This window comes from Orbicella franksi, chromosome 13 (assembly GCF_964199315.1).
Source record: "Orbicella franksi chromosome 13, jaOrbFran1.1, whole genome shotgun sequence".
Lineage (NCBI taxonomy): Eukaryota > Metazoa > Cnidaria > Anthozoa > Scleractinia > Merulinidae > Orbicella > Orbicella franksi.
In genome coordinates, this window is record NC_138157.1 from 12,169,923 (window position 1) to 12,188,772 (window position 18,850).

At 37.2% G+C, this 18,850-nt stretch overlaps 2 protein-coding genes and 1 pseudogene across 5 annotated transcripts in view; all 3 read right to left on the reverse strand.

Annotated features, from left to right (window-relative positions):
- LOC145466645 (multidrug and toxin extrusion protein 1-like) overlaps positions 1 to 15,346 on the reverse strand; it is a 101,839-nt gene extending 86,493 nt beyond the window's left edge. For all 3 annotated transcript variants that reach the window (XM_081450358.1, XM_081450360.1, XM_081450359.1), the window contains exons 1-6: positions 15,196 to 15,346; positions 11,805 to 12,325; positions 10,516 to 10,558; positions 8,097 to 8,141; positions 7,368 to 7,465; positions 6,541 to 6,638 (exon numbers count right to left, since the gene is read on the reverse strand). In XM_081450358.1, the coding sequence (XP_081306484.1) occupies positions 6,541 to 6,638; positions 7,368 to 7,465; positions 8,097 to 8,141; positions 10,516 to 10,558; positions 11,805 to 12,295 (775 nt within the window). In that variant the 5' untranslated portion in view covers positions 12,296 to 12,325; positions 15,196 to 15,346. The remainder of the gene's footprint in view (positions 1 to 6,540; positions 6,639 to 7,367; positions 7,466 to 8,096; positions 8,142 to 10,515; positions 10,559 to 11,804; positions 12,326 to 15,195) is intronic.
- LOC145466183 (uncharacterized) lies at positions 349 to 5,567 on the reverse strand. The gene is made up of 3 exons (XM_081449936.1): positions 5,535 to 5,567; positions 3,767 to 4,006; positions 349 to 3,029 (listed from the first exon to the last, which is right to left on the reverse strand). Exons 1-3 carry the CDS (start codon positions 5,565 to 5,567, stop codon positions 2,088 to 2,090), a joined length of 1,215 nt encoding a protein of 404 aa, XP_081306062.1. The 3' UTR covers positions 349 to 2,087.
- A 1,783-nt stretch (positions 15,347 to 17,129) lies between the features above and the next one.
- The window catches only part of LOC145466184 (uncharacterized), a 30,242-nt pseudogene continuing 28,521 nt past the window's right edge, over positions 17,130 to 18,850 (reverse strand). Inside the window, exons 9-11 of the transcript XR_014041836.1 lie at positions 18,615 to 18,684; positions 17,859 to 17,943; positions 17,130 to 17,518 (exon numbers count right to left, since the gene is read on the reverse strand). The product of XR_014041836.1 is annotated as an uncharacterized LOC145466184 (transcript). The remainder of the gene's footprint in view (positions 17,519 to 17,858; positions 17,944 to 18,614; positions 18,685 to 18,850) is intronic.

The following is an 18,850-nucleotide window of genomic DNA, read 5'->3' on the forward strand; positions in this document are numbered from 1 at the left end:
AATTGGAATTCATCTTAGTTTATCAATCAATCAATCAATCAATTTCTCAATCACTCAATGCCTCAATTAATTACTCACTCTCTCACTCAAACAATCAATCAATTAATCAATCGATTAGTCAATCAAAAACTTTTATTAGAAAAGGTTTGTTAGGCAAGGGGAAATGCCCCTTGACTAATTGGGGAGAATCACATATTTAGATAACCTTTCATTGTACTTTCTTTTTGGTCTTATCGCCAATTTCTCTTTAGAATTTGTTTAAATAAAAAAAACTAATTACAGGCAAACCTCCTGTAAGCGACCACCAAAAATGTCAAGTGTAAGTGGTCGCTTATGGGAGGTGGTCGCTTACATTAGCATATGGTATATCTGCAGAGACTTTCCCATGTTTTAAAAATTTTATTCATGTGAAAAGTCCATTGCGAGAAAAAATCCGGTAGTGACGCTGTTGAGAAATTTCCATCTCTTGTACATGTAATACCCAGGAATGGCATGATTTTACAACACCTTATTATCCAATTTCCACTCTATAGTCTGTCAAGTGGTTGCTTACGAGAGGTTAAAAACAAAAGAAAATTTCAAACTTTTAGCTCCTAAAGTGGCTTACAAGAGGTTGTGGCTTACAAGAGGTTCCAAATATAGTGATTTGACTTGGAAACTTTTGGTATTTTGGAAAACTATTTGCTGAGGAGAGTTGGTCGCTTATAAGAGGTGGTCACAACTGGAGATTCAACTGTATTCACAATTTCTTTTGTGTGACAATATGGCAACAGTAAAACATATATTTGAAATTAAATTGTTCAAATGTGCTTTACAAAATATCGTTAGAGAACCTCATTCTTTATATGGATCAAAAATAAATATGTAATGTAAATTAAAATAAAATGTCTACTAGATTAAAGACATGTTTGAAAGGCTAAGTTGTATAAACAAACAATTGGGCAAATACAATTAAAACCATGTTACATTTGGACCCCGCTAATTCAAACTTGGTAATTATTTCAAATTCCCTGTTATTTCAAACTCAAAACTGTATGCCATGGATTTCCCCTTCAGTCATTTACTGTTGATTATTTCAAACTCCTGCTATTTCGAAAGATTTTTTGTTTCCCTTGAGAGTTCAAAATAGCGGACTTCAACTGTATAATTACACATCATTACAACACAGGCACGCTTTAAGTGTGTACCCACATTTTGTGGGTCGATTATTATTCATATATTCACGCTATTGTTCTTTCTCATTGAATATTCATAATTCACGGACCGATTACTTTCCGAACATGTGGCTGGCTACTGCACGAGCGCAAACGCTTTGATGTTAGGTGCGATATTTTTGCTTTGTGTTAGGATTTCTGCTTGATTGATTTTTTAAACCCTATTGTTGCGACATATTTTAATTTATTCGTAAGAAAGGTCTGGAAAAGCTCAAAGCATGCACGTGGAAAGGCCCCGGGAAAGGCTGAGAAATTGACATGAACGCATTGCTCGGCGTCTGACCGCAAAAACACTCTCAAACATTCTAGTGTCTGGAATGTTTTTCATCAATAAATTCGCTCCTTTTATTCATTCCAGTGTTCATTTGAATCTAAGCTACGATTTTTGACGTCTCGCTTTGTTAAAATCATACCGCTTTGATGAGTCCAAGTGAACATAAACCCATGGAACGGAAGCCCGCTCGATTATTTATAAAAAAACTCTGTCGATCGATAGCTAGCTATTGGAAGTCGGCCCGTTTTCACCGAATTAAACGTAGACATTCATAAGCAAGAAGAAAATAAAACGAGTGTGTTGGATTTTGAATTCTGTGTACCCTTTCGTTTGTCATTTACTGTTCCTTTAGATGTTTTCTTTTGTCTTTTAGCTTTTCTGGTATGAAACGATCGAGTCGAGTATAAACGTCACGGCAATGAATCAAACGCGATTTCTATTGGTCAGATCCATGTGGTTGCTGTGACGACCAACAAATCAACGCGAGTTAAGCGGAGCTGAATCGGGCGAATTTAAGTTTATTTACAAGTTTTTTTAAGCCAAATCTCAAAATTATCAACGACATTTCATCTTTTCAGAAGTTTAGTGTCACGGCAGTATCAACAAATTGTGTGTTTCGGGTCAGCATCGCGGATCACAACAACGCGAGTTGTTAATCGAACGAATTCAAGGTGACAGCGTGTTGAGGGCCTGTGAAGAAAAAATTTTACTCTGCAAACATACTTAAAGTGGGAACAGGGATTTCCTGGTTCCAGGATTTTAACATCCCAATTAGCCCCCAAAAATGAATCTAACTTTGCAAGATCCCTCCCTGAATATGAAACTTGGAAATGGTTCTCACCTGTTAGACCCAAGATCTTAGAGTCATGCATTGGATCAAATATGCCAAGGTGAATAGGCTGCGCAGGACGAGTGGCAGTGCGTGAAATACCCGAGTAGACACCTTGACGTATTTGATTGGCCAAGCAACTCTTTCTGAGGTCCAACAGGTAAGAAAAATTTGCAGCATTTTTAACTTGACAAAACAAAACCCTGTCCCAGCCCTCGCAAATAACTTTGTCAACCAAACCCTTTCCCTTTGACCCAATAATGACATCAGATTGACACGAAACATGCGCTACATTGTTCACTGTACAAGATACACCCCTATCAATACTTTCAACTTTTTTGTCCACTACGGAACACAGCAAAAACTTAAACTTAAAAAGATCCTTATTTCTTGAAATGGATGTACAAATAAAAACTGAACCCTTACAAAAATCAAGAGAATACAAGGATCCAATCCTCAAAATGGTGCCATTTGACCCAATAAAGAAATAAAAGTGTAAACTGCTGCTACTAGGTACTGCCATGGTAACCTGATCCTGATATGGAATCTCGGTGACTGCAACTTCAGAACTTGATGTCAACCCTTGATCTGTAATCACCGTTCTTCTCTGCCTCTTCCTTGTCTGCTCAACTTGTTCCTGAGCAATGGCTTCTTCCACCTCCCAAACTTTGACAGTCTGTCTTTCTTTGCTGTCAACCAGTTGCAAAGTTACCTTAAATAAAAAGCTTGGTATTAATTTCAGGCTTCAGACTACAGGCACAAAAATTGGATGGCCACACAGTAAACATGTAGACCTAGAAAAATTCCTTGAATTACAATCAATTTAAGAGATGAGAGAAGTTAAAGGATTCCAAAAGATAATGAATTAAATGTACTTCGCCCTGAGAAACTTTATGCAAAGTAAGGCACTCAAAAGAAAAAACATCTTCTGAAGCCAATTAGTGTATTGTGGTTATTTTAATTTTTTCTTAGCCAAAAAACAGTGTCTGACATTTTCAGAATGCAGACTGCAGACTTTTCACTCTGGTTAAACTTACTATGCACTTCAGTTAGCCTACTATTCACTCTGGTTAGCCTGAATAACACTTCATTTAGCCTGTTTACGGTACGCTTTCAATAATGGTAATGGTAACATGATAAATTCTCTTAGTTTGCAGTCTGCAAAATGTCAGACACAAGCCAAGAAGTAAGTGACGAGGGTTAACTTTTCTAGCAGTATCATTAGATGACAAGATGAAAGCAGCAATACAACCACTAAATGGGGACACTTGTAAACATCAATGATTCAAATGTTTGCCTTAAATCGGTTACGAACACTCCAAACTACTTTTCAGTATAAGAGTTGTATAGAGACTGGTAAGGAGAATTAGTAGTATGATCATGACCACTGACACTCGATGTAAAGTTATGTAAACAATAAATCTGCTGCTACAGAGAGTTGAAACTCACCGATTTCCTGATAGGATCTGACTGGAGAACATTTGCTGCTTTGCCATTCAAGTAAACAACGTCCCCGTGGAACAATTTCTTGAGATTCGGGTTCTGATGGCAAAAAGTAACTTGCGTGAGATACTTATAAGCGTCAAAAAGGAAAAGGAAATGAAAAAACTCAAAATTAACATTGAATAACTTCTTACCTTTTTTTGTGCAAGACGGCGCGGGATCAGCATTTCTTCGATCGTTTCCTTTCTGATTTCGGAAAGGTCACTTATCTCGCGGTCCCACTCCGATCTCCATGGAGGAAAAGTCACAACAACCGAATTTTCGGATGCTGAAATAACTTTGGCTTTCGGCGTCGACAAAACCTGGATCGGATCACGGATCGGATCACGGACCGGATCACGGACCGGATCACGGATCGGATCACGGATCGGATCACGGATCGGATCACGGATCGGATCACAGAAAAAAAAAAAGTTTTAAAGAAAAAAAAAATCAAAAACTAAAATCAAACCGTTTATAAGATAATGATAAATAAAAAATAAAAGTGGAAAACTAAAATATGTTAAATGAAAATAAGAATCCCGAATTTGACGCAATGACATGTTAATTACAGAGAATGACAAGAGGTCATTTCAAAAGCCACATAAGCGCCTAATTTACGATGAATTTAAATTGTAATGAACAGGCAGATGTAGTTATATTTGAACGTTAGTTGGCTCGAAGCTTGCGTGAACCTCCCATTCTCGTTTTTGAAATTGTTATCAGTGGCTAATTCTCAGCTACATTTTCGTGTCAGATGTGAGCGTTACAGTTGGCGTTACAGTTAAATGAGAAAACTTACGTACGAAAGCTTAAGGACATGACTTGTTTTGAAGGAGCTACGTCACGATTTGCACATCTTGAAAAAACTAGCCTAGTTTTTCAAGTTCGTCATTTGCAATCCCCGTTAATCTTTGCCATCCTTGACGATCCTCATTCCGTTTTGATTTGTTCTTGCCTCTTAAGTGTTTTCTATCCTAGAACACGATCATTTTAAGGTTTTATTCTATTTAAAGGCAACTCTTTACGACCCTAAAAATAACTCTAAAACTCGTGACGTAACTCCTAAAATGTTGTTTATTCTCGGGTTGCGTTATCGTTCACACTATCGATGTCATTCCTAGAATTTTTTGTAAAACAGCTATATTTCCTTGAAATACAAATGGTTTGTTTCGTTTTATTCCAGTGCGAAATATCGTATTCCAAACTCACATCTTGTAAAAGTATAGACTTGTCTCAAAAACGGAAATTGTTTGAAATCATCAGGTGTTTAATTTTTTAGTGTTTTTAGTTTTTGTGTTTCTATTCATACGTTCGTCCTATTATTACCATGCTGACTTGTTTTATGACAGTTTGATGCAAGTGAATACACGAAATATCATTTATCTGAACTGCGGAGAAAGATATGAAGACATGATTGATCATCGCAATCAAAACCCAACAGCCTGAAAAAAATTCATCTGTGACCAGCTCCCAGTTGGCTTGATATTATAAAAGAATAAAGGAATATCACACCTGAATTAAATAAAACTTTCTGCTCACAGTAGTCACTCTACTGCAATTTGCTCAACAAAATTTTGAATTTTTTTCCGTGATCCGATCCGTGATCCGATCCGTGATCCGATCCGTGATCCGATCCGTGATCCGGTCCGTGATCCGATCCGTGATCCGGTCCGGTCCGATCCAGGTTTTGTCGACGCCGTTTGGCTTTGGCCCAAATACCGAGCTGATCGACAGCTTCAACAGGAGCACCAACGGCAAACTCCATCATGTATCACGGCTCACAGCTAATAAACTAGTTAACGTGACGATCAAGTGTGTTTACAGTGATGAGAATAAGTGAGTAGCCACGCGTATGACTCAGTTATTTATAAGCCCGCGTAATGGCGTGTATTTGCATAACAATATATATCGTCTGTTGTTTTGACAAGCGCACGGTCAATCAAATTCAAACAAACTCTTATGTATTTCTTTGTAGTTTAATAGTATCTGATTGTTAACCTTAAATAAACTAATCCAACGAAAAGCTTAGCGATCGGTTGGTAACAAATCACTTCAAATAATTTTTTAATCGACTTCCATCTCGCAAACGAGAGCAAATTCATTCAGACGTGACCGAAGACATGCCGCCGCGGTTCTCACTGCCGGCGACAAATTGCGTTGTAATTTGCAAAACAAAGCGGTTCTCCGGTAATACGGAACCAAAAATTTCGTTTAAACGCTCATTTTCAAGCTTGTAAAATGCATATCAATAATAAACCGATATTACCTTTGCCGCTTATGAGCGAAACGTTTTTCGGTGGAAAGAGATGAAAACACGAGGTGACATTTTTTTCGCAATCACCACGCTTCAAAGAACAAAAGGATACGCACTTAAGGGACAATAATTAAGCCGCATTGTTGAATTCTTTTGAAATACATCCACTGAATCGCCGCCCAAAAGTCACAAGTCCTATTCATTCATCTGAGCTCAATAATTCCGAAGATACTCAGCCCTGTCATCGGAGCAAACTCGACAATAACTCGAAGCTTTCCGACAGGTAAATTAACGAGCCTTCCGTGTCAATTAGCCAGCGGTATAGCCCATTTCTGAACAACACAAATAAAGCGTGCCTGTGTTGTAATGTATCCTAACCATTTCTTATCACATGAACAAAAAAGTCATATAGATAATAAATTACTCCTTATAATGAACACACTTTCCACTTCCTGTTTATGACTAGCACTAAGCCCATGTTTACCTGGCCATGTTTTTTTATGCAGCTTGAAAGCCTTCACATAGGAAAACAGTAAAAAAAACATAGTGATCGAGGAAAGGTTCCAGCTGAGGGCTACTCCTCTGTAAAAAGAAAAAATCACTCATCAATCCCTCGGCTTAATGGATTAAAGGAGCCACATCACAGTTTGCGCATATTGAAAAGTTTAGCCTCAATTTTTCAAATTCATCGTTTGCAGTCAGTGTTAATCTTCTCCATCCTTAGCCATCCTTGTTCCTTTATGGTTCATCATTATCTCTTAATGGTGTTTTTCTATCTTATTAACCTGTTATTTTCAGGTTTCCTACCATTTATTCATAAAAGTAATTTTGCATGTGGCCAAAATAATTCAAAATACCGTGACTGAGCTCCTTTAAATAAAGGGACTTTTCTCGATCCTTTTTGAGATCATCAATTTTTTTGACTGCTCAAACAATCACAATTAAACTTAAAGTACAGCTGGAAAACAGCAAATGGTGATAAGCTGAACTTAAATCTGGCAAAATTTGCTCGTCCTCTTCACTTTTTTCCCAACCTGTTGAGGCTTTTTGGCTCTTCAAAAAATTATGAAGAAGAATATTAGCCAATATTTTAATTTGTAATTTAGTTTGCAACTTTTTCATCGCAAAATGTAACCGGTCTAGATGCTGGCCTAGATGGGAAAATCTAGACCATGATCAAAATTGATTTCAGCCAACAATCAAATTTGTGAATTCAGTAGTTCCCAGTCCTTGTGAGACACAACCACATAATCATGGGTAATAATGAGGACCAGAAATACTAGTAAGTAATAACATTAAGAAGGAGCTTACCTAAAACCCAAATTAAAGACAAACATCATCAGAGCATTGGTGCCGATCTGAACACCACTTGAAATAACACCAACATAAAGGACTGGCTTAACAATGCCCTAGAAACAAATTACAGTCATTAATAAATAAAATGAGGTTAGGTATATTTGATTTCGAAAAACTTCAGGTGATAATCACTTGGCAATGAATCCAGACACATTCTGGGTAAATAATGAGAAACAAATACAATGTGTGGTTCTAAAAAATATATACATACCCCAAGACAGAGTTTTTGGTTTGCACCTCCTGCCATCACCCAAGATTTTACATTCCAAGGGGGTCTCTAAATTGACCGCCTCCCTAGGAATTTCTATTTAACCCAGTAGTTTGAAGACTATATAATTATATAACTCTCCATTTTTAAACAATTAACCAACACTTTGTTATAATTTGTTATTACTGCTGACTTTTCCATTTGCTTATTTGCCCCATCCATTCAGTTAGAAATAGTTGTTAATCGATAAATTGTAACTACACGGTACGAAAATTTGCATTTCACCACTAGGCCTTGGAATTTCCAAGACTCTCCATGGCAGATTTGTCTACATACATGTATATTTTCTTGACAAACAGAGCAAAAACCATTTGAAGTTAAGTTCAGTTTAAGCTAACTATAGTTTGAATAACGGCAACAACAGAATCACAACAGTTTGACTTATTACAAAAAAAGAAAGGTATTCAGAATTGCACCTGAGTTTGAAGATAGCTTTGCAACAATACAAATAGAAAGTCACCCTGTGAAACAAAGACCTCTGTGTCAATTATAATTTTACATTTCAATATGTATATCTAATATTAATATACACACTGATAGACCAGATGACATTCACCATTAAAGCCAAAATAGTGATTTAAAGGACTCATGCGAATTACAACAGTGGAACAATTTAAATTAATTTAGACAACTCAGTTTTCGAGCACATATGGATTTTAATACAAATCAGTTTTGTAGACCAACACAAGGTTGGCCCACTCATCAGTTGATCTCCATATACCGGTACACTGAAACATCAGTTACAGTCTACACTCTCAATATGAAAGCGTTACTGTTATGATGTTAATTAGTTTGGTTTCTATACTATCAGGTGTGATGCTTATGTAAGAGGTTCTGTAATCATCCCAGAGTGGAACTCTTAAAAAGATTCATGAAGCATGTGTTCAAAATGTATTGAACAAGTTTAGTTAACAGATCAGTAACATTACAGTTTGTTATTGGTCAGCCGTTTTATACATGGAGTTTCTTTATTTGCCTTCAGACACAACAGTTTCCATAAACTGTTGAAGAACACCATTAAAATTATGTATGCACACACCTCGTCCATTAGCACATGTGCATGTGCTACACTGCCTGCATGATTTGTAAAACTGTACCTGTAAGAATGTACTTTCGTCTATGTCTGCATGTTGATATGACAGGGTTAAAAAAAATTTTGAAATCCAGTTGTCCAATGGGCCAGTAAATTTCAGTTTTCGGTTGCCCAATATATGTATCACTTGCCCAATAGGTGCAAACTTTTCATGCCTTTAATCAACAATTATTTACTACATTGTAGGTACTGTCTATAATATTGAGTAATACACTATAACAAAGGATGAACATGAGCAAATTATGCTTGGATTTTAAATTAATCCAGGCTTTCAACTCATTGTTTTGCGCATCTTGCAGTCTCAAGTTTTGACATAGTTTTTGATTGGAAATTATCACTAACAAGACTACTGACAGAGGCTAATTTCACTTGCCCACTGGAGCAAAATGTCCCTCCCCTGGGCAATTGGACCTGGGTTTTTTCCTGCCCTGTATGAGTTCATCTTGCTCTCTCAAGGTTACAATTGGCCACAATTTGAGGAAGATATTCAAAAAGAAATTATTCAGTCACTTAAACTAAGTTACAGCTGTATGTCAAATGTGAGGCAAATAATAGACAGACAGGCCATCCTAAAAAAAGCCGCCCAACTGCAACTAGATTTGCATTAAAATCCATAAGTGCTCAAAAACTGAATAGTCTAAACCACTATAATTTATTATTAATAATATGGTATGTTATACATTATATGGAAAAATGATGTTACATTCTATTAAAATCAATGGCACAACTTTGTAGAGCTGTTTTCAATTGAATGTCACAAAACCAAAACCAAAGTTAAATTACTCTCAACTATCCAATCACAAAGGACACGGAGAATCCAATGAACCAATCAAAAGGCAAAGTAAATACATGCACAGGAAGGTGATGTGAAGTGCAGGATAACTTGACATGTAAACTAGTCACGAGTGGTTTTGGTTTTAATTCTGACTGGATGAAAAAGTGGTGCTATTTTTTAGCCAATCATATAGCATAGTACAGTTGAACCTCTCTACTACGGACACTGAAGGGACAGAGCCAAGTGTCCGTATTAGAGAGGTGTCCGTATTAGAGATGTCGCTATGATGACATCACTTTTAAGTCTCCACTGACAGTTTAGAGTGTTTTCATTTACACTGCATTGTATCTGCATTTGTAAATGTAAGTTTTGAAAACTAGCATTTTGACATGTTCTGGTATTGGTATTGCTGAATGATTAAGTGTCAATGTTTGTGTAACTGCCGACAGGAAATGGTACATACCGCAAATTATCGACACCTGGTCCCCGGAGTGTCTGTAATAAAGAGGTTAGATTTGTATGAATTTGCTCACTAGGGCTGAGATTTAGAGTCCATAGTCCGTTTTAGGGAGGGTCCGTTTTATAGACTGACGTTTTTTTTTAGAGGAATTGTATGAGAATTTTGTTGGTATGTAGGAAACTGTCCGTATTAGAAAGGTGTCCGTATGGAGAGGTTCAACTGTAATGCAAAGGAATCATGGTCGGTGGATTGACTGTGTTTGGAAATCGTGCTTTTAGGGGTTGTGCTTTGAAAGAAAATCCTATCAACCTAATATACATTTCCTGAAAGATTGATAGTTATAGTACAAGAGAAGACCAAGCATTAATAACTTAAAGGCAAGAGTATTCACCAAGTAACATGGATGATGCATTCTAGAGGCAGTTAGCAATAGATGTGCGCAAAGTTATTAACAAGACGGTTAAGTTATGGTTATTATACACGTTAAGAAAACTTCATGGAACTTACTATTGAAGAAGGAAGGCACATGAGGACGAACTCTTGTGTCAAACTAAACGTAAAAAAAAATAATGAAAAAAAATAATAAATAAAAAAGGAGAACATATATGTCCAATAGTTCAATGTTTACACTACATTGCTTGGTTCAGAAAAATTCTGGAAACCATCTTCAGCACTTCAAAATCAGTTCTTGGTTAGCAGCAACTTCAAATAAGACATGACCTTGACAAGCTCTATACCTGAGCCTGCGATATGATCATGTGATACTGGTCAGCAGATACCTTGTTTTGACAGGTGTCAATTAACCATAACATGGATCTCCAATATCTAATATGTATGCTGCAAACCAAGGCTGCATGTCTTGGTCAACCAATTAGCTGGAGTATGGCCCCCACGTTGCAGAATGTTGTCGTCCTAGGGCGTATGCTTGTTGATCATGAAAAAAGAGTTGCACAGTTTTCCATTTCTACGCATGCATGCATGTGGTTCTGTTCCTGTGGTTGCATTAATGGTGCTCCCTTTGGCGACCCTTCAGGCCTGCAAAGCTCCGGTAAGTCACTGACACAATGTACAACAAAATGTCAAGTGTTCACAATTCAAGTGTCCTCACTACAGTAACATCATTAGACAGTCTTTTGAGTGGTTTTCAATTGAGTGTCAAAAAACCCAGGACCAATGTAACCACCCTAGCCATATCACTCTGGATAAGGGGACCAGCAATCCAGTGATCTAATCAAAACTCAAACCAAATGACTATAGCCAACACAAAGCGCAATTACAAGAAAAATTGCAAGAACAAGTTAAGGTTGGTTTGGGTTTTATTTGATTGGATGAAGAACTGGTGCAGGATTTTTAAACTAATCACAGAACTTGCATGGTAATGTAAACCAAAACAAATGCAAATTACTCTGACCCGTTACTCAAGTGAAAAAACTACTCTGACTAGATCCCAGGGGGGGTACTCACAGTATACATGACGGAGGATCCGACTTATTTTTTGGGGGGTTCAAAACTTACACCCTCAGTATTTTTTTCGGGTTGTATATTTTTTGGGTTTACACATCTTTCAGAGAAATTGTTGCAATCAGTGGATCACAAAATTATTCATTTGAACATTTTTTCAGCAACATACGATTTCTGGTATTTAAGTCTTGTATTTTTTTGGGTAGGAAATTTTGATGACAAGCATTTCAGGCTCATGTATTTTGTGGGTTTGCGATATGAAGCTCTGTCTGATTCCCCCATTATGTATACTACGAGTACCCCCTGGGGACTAGATACATATTTCTAATACTTACGATGCAACATTCTTTTTCTGATGTACCTTCAGCAACAGTAATTCAGAATTAATCCACAGAGTCCAGGTCAGAATGCATGTTATTCCAAAAATCCACAAGCCTCTCTGCAGTACAACACCAACCATATGCAAGTTCTTGGCTCCATATGCTTGAGAACTTAATGTTTCCAAGGCAGAACACAAGCCATAGAAAACAGATGGTCCAGACACATTGATAAAAGAAATAGCTAATGTTCCTGCTGCTAATTCAACTTCTCCCAAACGTCCCGCGAAAAACAAGCTGATCATGAACACCAGATGGTAGAAGAAGTGAGATAATACGGTCGGCCATGCTAGAGTAAACAAGCCTTTGATTTCGGCAACTATACTTCTTGACAACACTCCACCACGACAACCACATGTCCTTCCCTGCAGATATTGTTTGTCTTGTTGTCTAACATGAATGTTAAATTCATTGTTTGGTAATGCTCGATTTTCTGCATCATCAGCCATGTAGCAGCTTCTGTGATGTAAAAATATTATCTGTAAGGTATAGCATTAATTATTTTATTTAGTTAATTTGTATTCTGACTGACATACATGTAACCATTGAAAAACATTTTTATTCAAGAAAAATTTAATGCTTGTTTAAGAAATCAGTTTATTTCAAAATGGAATCAAACTTGGTTAACACTGCAGAACCAAATGAAGTACACATACAGTGCATGTATGCTCATGTGCAAAACACTTCAGAAATTTGCACCAAAAAGTACTCCCTGAATAAATTGAGGATAACACATGGTCATGCATAGATATGGAATATCTCTTTGAGTGTTCAACTCGATATCTCATGAGTGAGTGCACTGAACAAGTGACATGATTTCCATATCTACAAACAACCATGGATTATTTTGTTTATCATATAGAAATACTGATTATGACGTTTTTAATGATTTTACGAAGATTTCCGACCACTTTCCAAAAGATTTCTAAAGATTCCTCAAAAATTGTCTGAAGGCCACACATAAGCATTTCCGAATATTTTCCAAACATTTCCAAAGATTGCCAAAGATTTCTGAAGATTACCAAAGATTGCTGAAGACTTTCAAGGAAGATTCGATCATACACCAGCAAATTTAATTATAGTGTTAGGGTCAAACATGAGATCAGTGAGGTCATTGATAGCTTCACTAGTGAGGATATGGAAAATACGCTACTCAAGTCCCAGAGGTAGTTTCATGTAAATCTTACGAGGGCTATATTTTCCAGTAAAACACTTGTGTCTATATAATAATGCAGCTTAATTAAGTTCAAAGTTTTCACTGAAACTCAGACCACTGTTCATAGTGTTCTTCTTAGTCTAAAAAAGAAAGAAAAACCCTAAGCAAATTATGGAACAGGGACTAGGAGGACTCAGGTTTAAAAACTAATGTGGATATAATGTTTCTATGTGGAGGATTTTGTGAGGTTTATTATGTATGATTATGATTACTATGATTATGCATGATTTTTACATTTTTGGGGATTAAAGTATTTTTTCACATTTCTCTTCTGGCAGTGACAACCATGTAGGTACAATGTGTACCATAAGATGGCTAGAAGGGTCAAGATCTGGTGCAAGGGATATCTTTAGGTCTACTTCTGGCACAAGGGTGGTTTGATAGTTTTATCCCATTAGACTCTGGGAAACGGGTTGTTTGAAAGTTGATAATGCTGACCCAGAATTAAAAGTTAACTGAAGTACATGTATTAATTTTCTTTGAATAAAAATGTTTCTCACTGCTTATGCTTTGCGTGGTTTGAGATTCTTCAAATACAAAACTGAAGGACAAACAACATAAACAGAAAACCTCACCAAAAAGTTACTAAACCGAAATCAAAATTAACTGTAATCTTGGGTTAGCTAAATCAAGATTTGAACAACCCAGCCTGGACCTAGCAGTCAGGGTTCAAGCCCTGGCTGGGGTCATGTATGTTGCATTCTCAGCTACGCTAGATGTACTTTACTCCCACAGTACTTCCCTTCACCTCGGAGTATAATGGATACTATATAATTTTTTTTTTGGACCTAACACAATGCTGGGAGGTAACCTCAGAAGGACTAACATCTAAATTATACAGGGGAAGTCACAATACTACTAGTCTCTTTGAACACACTACAGAAAGTGAGAAAAGCTTTCTTGGCAGTTCTTATAACCACTTACGTCCCATTTATATGGTCTCAGTTATGCGAGACAACCTTCCCCCCAAGTTACCCTAGCCGAGGTAACTTTTCACGAAATTTCTTTGCAAAATTCAACCAACCATTTACAAGAGGATAGCGAACCTGTCTTGGGGGCTAAACAACTTGGGTGGGCAAGTTGTCTCATCTCAGCAGGTAGGGTAACCCTGGCAAGCAGGAACACTCTTCTTCCTAATAAACACTTTGACTCCCCTAACTGAGACAAGTCTCAGCACAGTGAGTGTCATGAAATGTCTAGATTTAGGATTTAAAGCAGAAATTCACATCACAAAAGTGAAAATTAACTCCACAAAACCCACTTTGATTGAATGACCGAGCAAAACTCAAAGAAAGAGGGATATTTGCACATTTGATTATTCAATAAGGGTTATGAATAATCATGCAGGGTCAACTTTGACTCAGACTACAGACACGATGTTTTCACATAAAAACGCTCGATAAAGTTACCTCAAGGGGAGGGTTGTCTCGGGTACCCAAGACCACATAACTGGGGCCTGAAAACTCTTGAAGACTCAAAGGGATTTTTGCTGCTTCATTTACACATCCCTGTAATTTCTTAACTTAAGTACCTCGTACCCTGTCCCTCCCCAGACTGCCCCCTCCTCCCCACCCCACTCCCAGCATGGGAATAGCTGCAGTGTCTGTAGATCATTTTTGTGTCAATTTGAGAAAAATGAGATGTATTCCGTGTGGACTGAACAAAGGTTGCACACATGCAGCTACAGCACTCCTGGTCTGCAGTCCACTTGGTTCACATTCTTCTTTGGTGAGAGTTTGGTTTCCTAAACCTCTAGGGGCATCGTTTATACAGGGACAGACATTATGGACAGACGTTTTTGACATAAGCTTATTTATATAGACTATGAACACTCATATTCAAAACCACACAATGGATCTGGACATATTGATAGATTTATGCCCAGTATGTTTTTGTCATTGAAATTCGTGGAATTAAAAACAAACTCTGCTTGCAACGTGCGAAAAGTGGCCACCCAGAAAGCTTTACGTAAACGAACGTAAAGAAAAATCATAGCAATTAAAGCTAATGAAGCTTAATCTTTCAACATAAGCTTAACTGCTCGATGCAAAGGACCACACGATGATCAAGAAAGGCATCGTTGAAGTATAAAGCTGTTATTGTTGGAACCACTAGTAAACAGCAGATACTTACCCGGTATGACTTCTGTGTTTTCACACAACGAGAAGTTTGCCAAGATACTATTTAGCTATTTGCTGCGTAATGGGGCAGTTTCATTCTTTACTACTTTCTTCTTTCTATTTTTTCTGCTGATGCCGCACGAATTTGCCGCACGGGTTACACTATCAAGGGTAATCTTTTTTGTACACAGGTCCCCAGCGGCCAGATTGAAAGCGCCCTAAGGATTTTCCCTTAGCCTCAGAGCGAAATAAAAATTTTAAAAGCTAATCTACTAAATGTAGATTAATTGATATTAATTGTTATTTAAAAACGAGCCTTGTGAACCCCATTGTTAACAGTTTATTGAATAGTAATAAGACTAAAGTTTTGGTAAGCTTAATAAAATTTATGTGGAGGGGATTCGGAGCCACCTTAAAATAAAAAAAAAATTAATAAGTTGGCTCTAAACCCGCCGGGCGCGTGGCTTGAGAAAAATTAAAGTGAAATCAAGTCATTTTTGCAACTGTTGACAGTGGTGATGCAGTTTTAGGATAATTCATTTTTTAAAATTGATTAATTTTTCTTCTGATGCTCTCCTCCTCCACAAAAATACATATTGTAGATGACGACCTTTGCAGCACAGTATTGTGCTTTGTCACAAATGAACATGCTAACCTATTTTGCGTTTACGATCGCTATAACACTCGTTTAAGAGACCTGAGAGAAAAAACCGCCTGACAACGGTGTTAATGCCATCTTGTTTTAACTTTTGTTATGGTTCTGCCTAATATCACCATTACATACGGTGATTATCCAACTGCAGTAAATACCGTCCAAATAGCAGTACAAATATACAGCGATATTGTACAGTTATTTGTACAGTAGAAAACCTGTTTGCCCTACAGGTCGGTGCGCGCACGCAAAACTGTCACACTCTCCCTCTTTCATTGATAAATCTATTGACTACAGCAGTTGAATAAAAAACCTCTTATTAGATGTTCTGGTGTGTAGTATCGCTTTATATTTTTACTCGTTATTTGTATTTTGAATCGCCCTAAGGTCTCGTCAAAATACGGCACAAATCATAAAAATATACAGCGATACTACAAAACAAAACATCTAATAAGATATACGAATACCATGATGGCTAAGCCAATGAAAACTCTTAAACTGCATTCTTCAATGAACAGTTTTTAATGAGTAAAATTACAGTAATTTTCAAGTACTACTCGAAAACTCATAATGCAAATGTAAAGGTTTTTATTGTGAAAAGATGTTAGAAATATATTTTTCATGAAGGGTCTTTGAAAAGATTTGAGGGTCTCGGGGAAACAAAACTCACTGTTTCCCTTGGGGCCAGTCATTAAGTGCTTATTGTCGAATGTAATTCAAAAAGGTAATTTAGCGTATGCTTTCTTAAATATTATCAGATATATTGTAAAATAACCTCTATATTTTACTACTGACATCATTCACTTACAATACTTTAAACAGAAAAACATTTTTGCTGATACATCTTTCTCATGCGCCCCTCCCCAGCACAACCTATAACAAGACTCCCACTACGGAAAAATTGGACCAGTCACTGAAAATGCATGTTTTAGATTCAAAGAATGAAAAGAGAGACTTGAAGGTAATGGCATGATAGGTAGATTGCGCAAAGACAAAGTGATATCATGAAGACGACTCGTGCATATCATCAAGAACACCATGGCACCGGCATTCTGGTTATAACCATACAAAACGCCAAGAATGGCAGTGCGAAATCAACCGACTGCAGGATATTCCACGTGCTCTCGACTCCTCGTTTGGCCGTCGGGCATGTTGCCTTGAGCAAAATTTTCCTACTATCTGAAAACAGACAGTTCAGCTGCTTCAAAACGGGCACAAACTGTTACACTAATTTGTAATAATCCAAAGTCGGTGATTTCGTGGTTACTATGGTCACGTTAAAACTAAGTGTGTCATTACCAACTGACGCCGTGTCGTGGGAAGACGGCAGAGGAACTAAAAGATGTATGACTACAGCAGCGCCTGATATCAACAAGGAAATAATTAAGGGAAGAATTCGTTTTCTTATCAGAGACTTCTTCTCTGATGATGTAAATCTGTTTCTGTCTCAGTTGAACATCACACATTGCTGTATTTGGTTCACTTCCTTGTGAGATGAATTCATGTTTTCCGTTACAGTCACTCACTTCTCTTGACAGAAGAGCAGGTCTTGATAGAGTCACGTGAGCATCAAAGCGACTCAAAAATGGGAGAGACGAAGATTTGTAAATCCAGTTTGAAAGGATCAATTCAGAAAAAAGGTCACAGTAGAGAGCTTTTCGCATAATGCAAAACATACCTATACCTAGTTTTGTTAATTTAAGAACGAATAAGAAGAACTCGCTGTGCACGTACACGGTTTCTGAAGTTTATCAACTTCATACAAGAATCAGTTGTCCTTGAATTACATGAGCCCATAATTCATGACGCCTTCTCACTTTGGAAAACAGATTGAGCCCACACTTCATGATTGCTCATTGCCGTATGCAGGATAAGCCCTCAGTTTATGACCAATTCTGATACGGCAGGCCACCACAAAACTGTAGTTTGTCAAATGAGCAAGTCGTTGCAAGCTACATTTTTCTCATGTTTCCTTGCTCGCCATTTTTTGCGTTAGTGATTTGTCAATAACCAATAATACATACCCGAGTCTTTTTTCTGAATGTCTCCATTTAATAAATTTTCTGACGTTTGGTTCATCTCAGACTTAACACCTGTTCTATGCTGTGACTGATTGAAAACAAATAATAAAACTAGTTAAATAAAAGAACATGAGGGTCAACAGCAAGAACACTATACATACCACTCCCAGGGGCCAGGTACAATTGGGCAAAAAAATGCGTTTGGCTTACAATAGTGAACAGAAGAAAAGACATCATTTATGAACACAGGTGTAATAACCCCCGAGGTAAAGAAGTGTCCACTCTCCCCACTCCCCTAAGTAATTTGTGCAACAAAAAATTTGCATTTGACAATGGCGATAAAATGACGCCGAAACGTTTGGTACTAGCGTTTATATTTCTTTTAAAATGTTTATATATATATATAATTCTTTAATCATTCAGAAGCTGAAGTTGAAAAAGGAGAAAAGGTAACTGTTTAGATCCACAGTATGGGATTCTTTTGGAAGCACAATAAATATGACGGAACAGAATACCAAAAGGAACTCTAAAGCTTGGTTTTCACCATGACGTCATGATCTATGGAGGTGGCTTTTTGCTTACATATATGAAAAATACCAAAACTTGTTGATACTGCATGACAACATCAAAAAAGTCTATTTTCCTGATCTATTCTTTTTTCCCTGCCCCCGTTCGCGAAAAAAAAAAGACGCCTGATCGCAGGTTATTTCAGAACTGACTGTGAAGGGTTGTACGTTTTCGCAGAAATCAAAAAAATACCTGAATTCCATCGAAGACAACGAAGGTTGACATCAACCAAATAGTCATTTTATACAGAGACAGAACATCACTGCAAGACAAATAAAAGATCCATATTTTTGACTATTTTATACATAACAGGCTATGAAAAGAAACCTCTTCATTGCTGGCTTAAATTACCACGTCACGTCAAATGACACTTTTTTTTTGCCATATCCAATAAAGTTTTCTGTATATGTCAACTTTCACTTGGTCTA

Coding starts and splice junctions, on each gene's coding strand:
- LOC145466183 (XM_081449936.1), bottom strand. CDS start 5,567: ATGGAGTTTGCCGTTGGTGCTCCTGTTGAAGCT. Junction 4,007..5,534: donor TTGGTGCTCCTGTTGAAGCT/GTCGATCAGCTC, acceptor TTCCGAAATCAG/AAAGGAAACGATCGAAGAAA. Junction 3,030..3,766: donor CAGATCCTATCAGGAAATCG/GTGAGTTTCAAC, acceptor TTTTTATTTAAG/GTAACTTTGCAACTGGTTGA.